The sequence below is a fragment of the Plectropomus leopardus genome, chromosome 5 (assembly GCF_026936395.1).
Source record: "Plectropomus leopardus strain MGB_pleo_1.0 chromosome 5, ASM2693639v1, whole genome shotgun sequence".
NCBI classification, from domain to species: Eukaryota; Metazoa; Chordata; class Actinopteri; order Perciformes; family Serranidae; genus Plectropomus; species Plectropomus leopardus.
Genome location: NC_142180.1, coordinates 22,799,195 through 22,810,362, shown reverse-complemented (window position 1 = coordinate 22,810,362; position 11,168 = coordinate 22,799,195). Strand labels below are relative to the sequence as shown.

The 11,168-nt window shown below is 36.4% G+C and overlaps 1 protein-coding gene across 1 annotated transcript; it reads left to right on the top strand.

Moving 5' to 3' along the window:
- Nucleotides 1-433: 433 nt before the first annotated feature.
- On the top strand, nucleotides 434-11,006 carry cope (COPI coat complex subunit epsilon). Its single transcript, XM_042484094.2, has 10 exons — nucleotides 434-589; nucleotides 750-812; nucleotides 960-1,060; nucleotides 2,519-2,671; nucleotides 3,305-3,358; nucleotides 3,536-3,617; nucleotides 4,071-4,226; nucleotides 6,818-6,886; nucleotides 9,263-9,337; nucleotides 9,664-11,006. The coding sequence occupies exons 1-10, from the start codon at nucleotides 488-490 to the stop codon at nucleotides 9,715-9,717; spliced, it is 909 nt and encodes a 302-aa protein (XP_042340028.1). The 5' UTR covers nucleotides 434-487; the 3' UTR covers nucleotides 9,718-11,006.
- The last annotated feature ends 162 nt before the right edge of the window (nucleotides 11,007-11,168 follow it).

Genomic DNA, 11,168 nt, shown 5'->3' with positions numbered 1-11,168 from the left:
TCTAATTACACCACATTTAGTCTATGAAAAAGTTCTACTGGCACTTGAGCTAGCTGCCTACCCTTTGTGCACCACAGTTAATTCATATTTCTACTTTTTTTTTTTTGCATGAATGAGGATAAAGCACATAGGCTGGATTTTGTGGAGATTAAATTCACCATTACTCAGATAATCCAACTAGCCCAGTAATCCTTGAGGTCACTGTCATTTTAAGAAGGTTAGCACGAATCTAAATTAATATTGCTGTACATTTATGAAAACAAACAAATGGTGTGATGGTGTACTTTTATCCATGTAAAGATGTTGTCTTTTTAGAACACAACAATGTAGATAATTGGTCTATCTATGTTATTAATTTAGCTCATTATGATCTGTGACTGAATACAAACATGTGGTTTTGTTGTTGAACTCAATCTCCCACAATCCTCGGTAAAAAGCAGGAAGGTGACGTATTTGCGCGACGTGTCAGGAAGTCCAGTAGTCAAACATGGCGGCGCAGCAGAGTGATGTTGATGAGCTCTTCGATGTGAAAAATGCCTATTATATCGGCAGTTATCAACAATGTATCAACGAGGCTCAGAAGGTGAAGGTGAGTATCCAACATGGCATCAGTTGAATGTTTTGAAATAAACTGTTTCGTCCATTTTTTTTACCTCTCTGCGTAACTACAGTCAATGACGTTACGCGTTGTTGCTAACATGTTTAGCAAATATCTCTCTACTAAATACTTAACCTCTTTTTCTATAAAGCCGTCAGCACCAGAGAAGGAGATCGAAAGGGACATGTTTTTGTACAGAGCATACATTGCCCAGGTAAACCTTTTTTTTCCAACAGAAATGCTATGTGTCATACTAAGTTCAGTTTCATGTCATTAGCTAAAGCTAATTGCTAGTCATCCGTGTAAGTTATTTGGCAGATTAAAACCAGCTCATCCTCACATGTGATTTGGTCAATTGCAGAGGAAGTATGCTGTTGTCCTGGATGACATCAAAGGCAACTCTCCACCAGAGCTTCAGGCTGTCAAGATGTTTGCTGAATATCTGTCCAGTGAAAGCAAAAGGTAAGAGCTTGTGATGAATTTGAGGTCAATATGTTAAAGATTCTAATTTAATGGACATTTTTAAAATATGTTTATTAAGCTGACTTCAAAGCAAGTCATAAACAACAGGTATTAATTGCAAAACATAAGTCTGGCAAGTTTTTCAAATCATATTTTTTTTCTAACCCGTAAACACACAACAAGCAACACATTGCTCACCCTTCACTCCAGGGTCACAAAGTTTAAAAAACGAAATTAACATTTATCCTCGATCCTGCTAGGAGACGAAGGGGTCGCACGTTTTGTGGAATCTTTTTACACATCCTCTGCCTTTATGCTTGATTTTTTTGGAGTGGAGAAAGGACGTTAAGTTTAAGTTGTGCCTCGGAGGGTTATAGCTCCACTGTAACAATATACGTAATTTGGCTGTAAGTGAAGCGAATGCAACAAGGTCAACGGTATTTTGTTAACTTGCCTTCAAGGGGAGATACACAAAAAAAGCAAGGAATTAGGAAACTCGTGGAACAGCTGAGGTATCTTTCATTCAGTGTCAAATTAGACTGAGCATCAAGTATTGCAGTCAAATATGGAGTGCCACTTAAATGCATAGAGACCTAAACACTTGAGCAAATATATTTGGTGTGAGAGTGTGAACTTAGGGTTGCAGAGGTATACTGGTTTCAAGGTATACTGTAGTAAAAGAACCGAAGGTTATCATACCGTGTACATTTACTTAAATACTGTTATGAAAGAAAACGTAAAATCTTAAATTTATTTTGCTATTTTGAAGAGGGAGACTTTTTGCACACACTTCTTTAAAAAAAATCTTTTTAATTATTGTAATAAAACGTTTGTTTAACCTAAGAAAATAAACCCCTACTGTTTACAGTAATTTAGGGTTATTATATAGGATAATAACAATGGTTCACTCATACAGTGATACTGTGATATTTTCTGAGACGTTATTGAATGCTGTTGCAACCTGTATCCTCTGAAATCCAATTCATTACACAGAACTGATGAAAACTATGTGTTTGATGACACGTTACAAAGTTGTTGGTTTACCTAAGTTTTACTGTTGCCAGCATACTGCACACCGTAATAAAATAGTATAACTGGCTTGAAATGCTGGTGCAAGAGGAGGCTGATTCCTTATTTCATGCTTAAGATGCTGTTGGAGGTCTTTAAAAATACTTAAGCTGTGCTGCCAATTTTGGTGTCTATCATCAGTTTGCAAAAGGGTCAGTTTGTCTTTAAATGTCAAACTATCTCCATGACACAGATTTTTAATTTTTGGTGAAGGGAAGTCAAGTGGTTGTATCAAAAATGCTTTAGGACTTTAGTATGTTCAATGATATAATATTTAATCTGCTAAATACTCAATGTACAGTATAACCCCACCATAGCCTTTATAAATCTAAATGCAGTAGTGTGTGTGTTAAATTTTCGTGCTGCTATTTTTGTTTTTTATTCTCGCAGGGATGCTATTGTTGCTGATTTAGACAAAAAGATGTCGAAGAGCGTGGATGCTGCCAACACCACCTTCCTCCTCATGGCTGCCTCCATCTACTACCATGAGATGAACACCGATGCCGCTCTCAGGACTCTACACCAAGGAGAAAGCCTGGAGTGGTATGAAAAAGATTTTATTGATGTTATGAAATGATGATAAGTAAATATAGCAACAAAGAAAATAAAATCTACTTACTATCTATAAACTACTGCCATTGACAATACAATAAAAACGATGGAATTTGTGTCATCCTTTGCATTTTAATTTCATCATCGACTTGGATAATATGAAGATAAGATAAATATAAGAATTACAAAAAAAAACCACTTAGACTTCATTGTCATCTTATCTCGATTGGTGTGTTCTGACAAAAAGAGTTGGAGTTTCCAAATGTATTGTATGAAAATAAAAAATGCTGTTTTACTCACTCTTCTATCAAATTTACCCCTAAACTAAAATTAACTAACTTAATTAACTTAACTAAAATTGAAATTTGAAGTTATTACACTTTAAAATGTTTTGTTTGGCAGTTTGGAACCTGTAAGAGCAAATTCAGGGAAAAAATCAAAAACACAAAGTGAAGGAATATTTCGCAACTGAGGCTTCCACAACTTGTTTTATAAATGGAAGTTTCGACTTCCACATCCGGTCCAAGAGACTTTGATGGGTCACTGGGTTTATAAGGTTGCTTTAATTTTGAGGACAATAAGCTGAAACTTCCTAAACTGATCTTTTTTCCTTTTTTTTCTCAGCATGGCCATGACCATTCAGGTGTTGCTGAGTCTAGATCGAGTTGACCTGGCGAGGTATGGCAAAACACATAAACAGTGGATGATTTGCATAAAATTCTTAGGTTAGATTTGTTATTTGAAGGCTCACGGAAAAAAACAACATCCAGGTGCATTTTGAATGTTTTGTATTTGACAGCAAGTTTTGACTTAATAACTAATAAAAAGAGACTTTTATATTGTTCTCATTGACAGAAAAGAGCTAAAGAAGATGCAGGAGCAGGATGAGGATGCTACTTTAACCCAGCTGGCCACAGCCTGGGTTAATATTGCTGTGGTGAGTAGACCAGCATTCAGTTACATTTATTTGACGTCACCTATATACACATACTCGATTTATACGTAAACTAGCTTTCATTAATAATTTGTGAAAGGCATGTGTCTGCATACATACCAAGTAAATCAAATTCCTATTCATTACATTGTAAGAATCCAGGTTGTATTGTGAGCCACAATCAGATTTGAATTATTTAGAAGCAGGGTAATATGTAGCAGATGCATTGTAAACTAACCCAATCGAAGTATGGCAACTCTAAGAGTGACACTATTTTATTTCAATTTTGCTAATCTTGCACACTATAGTGCCCCGAGTTTCGGAGCAGCGGTTTCCCCCTGACACCATTAAAAAAACAAAACGAAAACAGCTGGTGCATTTATTATCGGCTTTTCAGCACGATCGCTGCTGATTTCTTCTTGCCTCACATTTCTTGCATCCTGCTTGTTGTTTCAGGGTGGAGAGAAGCTGCAGGATGCCTACTACATTTTCCAGGAGATGTCGGACAAGTACTCATCTACACTGCTGCTTCTGAACGGGCAGGCGGCCTGTTACATGGCTCAGAACAAGTGGGAGGAGGCTGAGGGGGTGCTGCAGGAGGCGCTTGACAAGGTTAGGTGACAGTTTGTTCTGCTTGTTTTGTCTCTTCATCACACATTTACTGACACACTCGTGTATGTACATGCACAGTCTATTCAACAAAAGCTCCCTGTTGCTTGTCTCTGAGTCTGGTGTTATATCCATGTTCTTCATAATTAAAGTCCCTGATGAATGCACATTGTGCTGGAGGTGCTAATAGCAGCTATGTAATATGCATAAATGGTTAAACCTCATTACATGCATTTTAAATTATTTTAGTGAAATCTGCTGTTGTTGAAATGAAAATTAAGTGAGAAATGTTATGAAGAATATAGTTCTCACTAGTTCACCAATTTTTTGCACGACGACAAAGCGCCATTTGAACAAGCTCATCCCGGTTAATGTTCAATTAGTACGATAAATTTTTATTATTGTTAAAGAAATATTTGCGTTAAACAATATTATTGTGATTTTAAGACCATTTTATGTCACTGATATAATGATTATATGATTTGAATATGGCAAGAATATGATATGCAATTATGCAAGTACCATTTTAAATAGCAATGAACTTTTAATTCTCAAGAATATTACAAGTAATTGCAATTGGAATGTGACAAAATATTAAAATATCCTTAAAACAACAAAAATAAAATAAAACCACGCTAACAAAACAATACAGAAATAGATTCTTTGACTCTTAAAAATGTGCTAGGGTGCTGTACCCAAGTCTTTTAAAAAACGTTGATCTTAATAATTATCTGCATTTGATTTCATGCTTTCCACCATGAGGATTTGCTTATAATGTCTTTCCAGCAAACATATATAATACCTTGATGTGTAATATGGCACCGTGCCCAAGTCTTATTATGGAAACCCTGCTATTTATTCTGGCATAACGTTGGCTGAAACGTTGGTGTCATGCACATCAAACATGCAACCGGCATTATCGAGGCCAACAAAAATTATTGAGGTCATGTAATATATCCCACAATAAGTCGATGGTGTAATTATTGTGACAGACCGAGTGAAACCAAACTGACGTGTTTTATAGACACACGCTGCATACCAAGTTGTCACAAAACATATTTAACTTAATGACACTTTTATTTCCAATAGTCTTGAGCTCTGATATCACATTCTCAGAAACAAGACCGAATGCTTCTTGTTCTGTGGATGCTTTCCGCCACATCATAATGTCCAGACTTCTTGGTGGTAGACTTTTAAGATATTAAATAAATTGTCCCTAAATTTTAAAAAAGCTGTATATTCCTCTTGGTGACATAAGTCAGTTTTCTATGGCTTAAACAGTTGGAAAGACTTTTAAATCAATGCCTAACTGTAGATTTTGATTAATTAATTAATAATTTCTGTCAAAAGAAAAAGCCCATGGCTTTGATTATAACAGTCTTAAAACCTGCCGCTTCACCTAATACTGTCTTTTTATTTTGTACCTGCTCTTACCTGATGGCAAAATGTAACTCATGAATATAAGTCACTTTAATAACCAAATTACAATATAAAACCTACCTCTGCACAGAACCACATTTATCCTAACATTTATACGAACCTGAAATGCTTAAATAAGAAAAAAAAACTCCTACGTGGATAAAAATGATTTAGAAAAGGCTCTCAAATGGCATATAAGTGTCTGATGCCTGCAGACACCCTGATTGTAACAGCAGATGGCACCACAAACTCTTGTCGTGTACCGTTAATGTAAATTATCCATGGCGAGATAAGGTTTGACCTGTGCACACTGTTTAACCACAAGATGCAATGAAATATTCACTTTGCTGTTGTTTTGTTTTTAAAGTTTTTCCGTTTTTTACTTTTCATACTTTATAAATTAAAAAAATGTCTGCTCTGTCTCACCTATGAAAATATTGCAGCTCTGTGATCAAATTCTTTAAGAACGGTGTGATCTGTGCCTGATCTTTCAAGTCAGTTCTTGAATTAAAGATTGCACAAGCTCAGTTATGTTGCCTGTTTAAACTAGTGCTCAGTCAGACTCTGAGATGGCTCTCTGTTATGACTTTGAATTAAGTCTCCTGTTTTTTTTATCTTATGAGAAGTGTTTTGCAAATGACCAGCTATTCTGAGCTTCCTTTTCCCGTTTTCTCTTCCCTTTTTACTGGTTAAAGCATCACCAGTTTATGGTTATCCATTTATGTTATCGTTTACTAAACTGGCACAGAGTTAGAGTATATGTGACTTTACATTAATGTTTACATGTTATAACAAGCAACACCAGACAAATGTTTTTTGATGGTGCTCAGTGGAATAAATAAAAGAGAAATATAAGCATTTATTAAAGTGTTTTACTCAAACATATATACAAATATAGACATTTGGAGCAACACTCATGACAAATGTTAACATTGGACTGAAATACTGCACAGCAGCGCCCCGCACCATCTTGTGGTCTGCTTTTTTTTTTGGTATAGAGAATTTGAGTGGTGTCATTAAGTTATTCATCTCAATAAGAGATGTAAAACTTGCTAAAAATAGGATGCTTTTGTCCCCCCCCCATGTTTGTGTTTCTATTGTTGTCCTGTTTGCACAGTGAGTTATGAGTCTCTCACTCTCTGTCCATCTCTGTCTTCCTCTCTTCCCCCTTTTAGGACAGCAGCCACCCTGAGACGTTGATCAACCTCATAGTGCTGACTCAGCACCTGGGCAAAGCTCCTGAGGTGAGACTTTGGACCCAAAGCTGTTAACAAGGGCAACGCTTCAACAACTGTCACTTTAGCAGTTTCCTTTAGATAAACTCGTCCTCACTCAAAGAGCACTCAGTCAAAATCTTTGTCCAATGACACTCCGCGGCCCAGAGGACAAAAGCACTTCTCAGCAACTTTATGTGTTTGCTGGTGATTAAACCAGGCAACGGCATTCAACCAAGCGATTTCTTGATTGCATTTGTCCTCTATCATGAAAAGTGTCATCTAAGCGTTTCCACTGGTTTAGTGCTGTGTGAGTTATAAACCCTGAGCTCAGAGTTCATGAGATAAAGGCTCAAGTATCTTTCTTACGTTTGATGGACTTGATAATAATGACGATAGTACGCTGACCATTGACTCAAAGCTGTCATTAAAATGATTCCAACTGTGATAACCACTGATTAGTACATCCATCTCAAGGTTAAGTAGAATTATGTGGAAAATCTTTACAAACAAGCCTCAAGTATGGTCATAAAAAAAGCAACTTTTGAATTGACTTTTTTGCCAGACATTAACTAAACAATGTTAAGTTTGACTGGCCGTATCCTGTATGGCTTAATGAGCATGATAGATGCTTTTATTTTCATTTCATTTATTTTATTTATAAGGACAACACATATTACTTAACATTTCTATAAATGTGCCAGTGTTAGTCATCAGGCAGAATTTTGACTGTAGTCCTTTGGTAAGATGTTTTGAAACCTGTAAAATGATAAATTCATATAACAGCAGCAGGACACCATCAAGACAGCAACAGCTACAACAAACGGGAACTCCTAGGACAGACCACTAGCCATGTGACGCAATAAGAAACAGTAAAACAAAAGTACAAAACAATAGCACAGTAACAACATATAGCATTTTAGCACAAAATAGCCATGCATGCAACATGAATCAACAACATATCTTTTTAGCATGAATAGTCATGCATGCTGAAGCAACGACACACAACCAAGCATAACATGCAGAGCAGCAACAAGAAACGGCAACAGACAGAAGCAGAGATGTTTAAATATTTATTGTCTTTGGCCGCGTCTACATCGTATATGGATTTTGTGTGAAAACAAATATTTTCCCCTCTGTTAACAAAAAAGGAATTATGTCCATATAACCTTCAAATATTTTTATAAAAGCTAGAACACAAAAAAAAACTCCAAACGCTTACTTGTGTTAGCTGTCTTCAACAGTCTGCAGCATGTTGCTTTTTACAAAACACCTACAGGAGATCGCACCAGTGTTGTTTTCTGGTTGATATAAGGATGAAGGAGATCAGTCAAACATGTGAGTGATGCTCTGGACGTACCTAGACTTATCTGTAACTGCTCATCAACAATAATCCTAGTTTCCCACCATCTGCTGGTTTGAGCAACCCTAATCCATAACTGTCGTTTCTCAATGACTTTAAACCCGAGATGCTGAGGTGGAGGCAAACACATTTGGTGCAGCAGATGCCTCCGTTTGTCCTGAAGTGGTGCAGCAATACAGAGTTAAAGTCAAGAGACCAAGCTGTGCTAACAAAATGTTAGACTGGTAGTCCTCCATTGTTGTTGTTTCTAGTTTATTAGCAAAAATCGGTATGTGTGAATTAAGATTATATCATTGTTTACCAAATTCTCCATTTTACACATCCACAAAGACAAACTGTAGCCAAGTTTTGAAAAAAGTTGGCACCTTAGAAGGTGTTTTACAAATCTTTTGACCTAAAACTCTGTTTGCGTGTGCACAAGAAGCCAAAACAAGAGGGTAAATGATCGGTTTTCAAAAACTTCTGTATACATGTAGACGAGGCCTTGATCATCTGCGTCTGTGCTCGGTGAAAACCATTTGTTTTCTGTCTCTTCTCGCTCTCATCGTTACCCAACTCAGGTCTCGAAATCTTACAAGTGCAGAGCTGTGTGAGCACTTTCAAACATGAGTGCACAAAGATAATAAATATTACAATATTTAAGTCCCCACTGACTTACCTTTTTTTCTCTTTGATATTAAATATTCATGACTAAATTGTGGCCTGACAACATATATAAACGAGCCCACAACTTTCATCAGATTCAGAGTGAAACATCACCTTTTTCCAGCCGAGTCTCACCTACTTCAGACAACACAAATGCAGCCATCTCTCATGAAACAAACAAACAAAAGTGCTCTAATGTTGGCCAAAATTGTGTTTTCAGGCCCTGAAAAACAGGTCTTGTTGTTGACAGGATATTATAACATTTACTTTGTTTCACAGTTGCAACGTCCCTGAAAAAAACAGGTTTTCAGGGCCTTAAATATTTGTTTAGGTTAGGGTGTCTTTGCTGTCATTTACTAATGTCCCTTTCTAATTTTTGCATCATTTGTCTGCCTCAGGTAACAAATCGGTACCTCTCTCAGCTGAAGGATGCACACAGAGCCCACCCATTCCTCAAAGACTACTTGGCCAAGGTAACTTGATTGTATATGTTACTCAATGCTGTTTATTCTGAAAGGATGCCTCTGACCTGTGACCAGGGCTATTTAGGGTCACAAGAGCTAATCACAGTTGTTGACAAGCCTTTATAACCTTTACTCTGTTATAATCAATTACCTGGCTTTGTTGTTTTAAGTGTCAGGCAGAAGGTGTCCTTAAAGCAAAGTCATGAAAGCGTGAAACTCTGAACCTATAACCTTTGTCACAGAGGAGTGCAGATGTACATAAACATAATGTACACCACGATCCACATATTGTTACTGGTGTTTAATTTTTCCCTCTGCTCTTTGTTTTCCCACAGGAGAACGAGTTTGACAGACTAGTGATGCAGTACGCTCCCACTGCTACGGCATAAAACATCTGCTTTTACTGAGACTCCTCAACAGTAGGACTTCAGTAAAACACCAGAAAAGATCGCCTCTTTCTAACTTGCATACATGTATTTGTTATGATATTTTTACTTGTCAGAAAAAAATGTCACATAGGGTTGCAACAGTATACCTGTTTCAAGGTATACAGAGGTATGAAAGGTGGCTCCAGGGTTGGAAATTAACTTTTTTTGTCCACCTGCCACAGTGGCCGGTGGATTCCAAAATCTACCAGCCGCACAATATATTACCATTGTTTTTGTGGTTGGTGGTGAATGAAGTAATTCTTGCAGCCACTTCCATATTTTACCAGCGTTTGGCTGGTGGCTGATGCTAATTTCCAACCTGTTGTCATATATGTACATTTACTCATCTGTGGTATTGAAAAAAATGCATCCATATGAAGAATTTCATCTTGGCATGTGCATCTCCTTTCCTTCTACACTGATGTTATACACAGATTCAATTATAATAAAGTGTTTGTCCAATTAAAAAAATGTATTTTTTCATTCCTTTAACCCTTTGAAACATGAGAAAATTGTTTGATTTCTTTCAAAATCATGGAAGGAAAAAATGAACCAAAAATTTGCAAGAAATTAGTAAAAGGTACAAGAAAATAATCTAAAGAAAAATAAAGTAAAAAACAAGGGAATGGCCTGGAAATGTGCTTAAGAAATAAAATAATTCAGATTTTTAATCATTTTAAATATTTAATTATGCTAATTATAAGTATAGTTTTTTGCTAGATTTTTTCACCTTTTCCCTCTCATTTTCCCTTTGGAATGAAAAATACTTTTCTAAATCTACTTATTTCTTGCAATTTGTGGAACCTATCTTACCAAGTTGCCTTTTTAACCATGTTTTTGAAAAGAATTGCCCTAAATTGCTCAAGGTTCAAAGGTTTAAACACTTCTTGAACACTCCTTTGAAGTGTCTGAAAGCAGCACAAAAAAAGTGCTGTTGCTCCAGGTTTCAGTGGGCCCTTGTAACTGGTAACAACAGCAACAGTTCTGTGAAACGGTGATACCGTGAAACTGATTTTCTGAGATGGTTATTATTTTGTGAAAATCTCATACTGTTGCAACCCTAATGTCATATTAAAACTTTGGCTGTATTGTTTAAACCGGACCAGAAGTCATCATGTCCCCTGGGTGTAGATGAAAGATGCCCACTCTTTATTAATTTGAATTTATCTTATGAAAATTGAAACATCTGTTTTAATGTAAGCATTCCTTTGAAATGATAATAAATGTTTACTACCAGTTTAAACATTTAATACCTGCGTTGTTTTTTTGTGTGGTTTTGTGTATACATGCCATAAAATTGTGTGGCAGAGTGTTTCCATTTTCATTCCTTTAAAGGTCTTTGTAACTGATAACAACAGCAGCAACAATTGTGAAATACAGTGAAACCCTAATTTTCTGGGACCGTACTGTCA

Bases quoted from the DNA above. Each gene is read 5' to 3' on its own strand.
- cope (XM_042484094.2), top strand. From the start codon at position 488: ATGGCGGCGCAGCAGAGTGATGTTGATGAGCTCTTCGATGTGAAAAAT. The intron at 813-959 runs GTAAACCTTTTT...GGTCAATTGCAG, and splicing joins ACAGAGCATACATTGCCCAG to AGGAAGTATGCTGTTGTCCT. The intron at 4,227-6,817 runs GTTAGGTGACAG...TCCCCCTTTTAG, and splicing joins TGCAGGAGGCGCTTGACAAG to GACAGCAGCCACCCTGAGAC.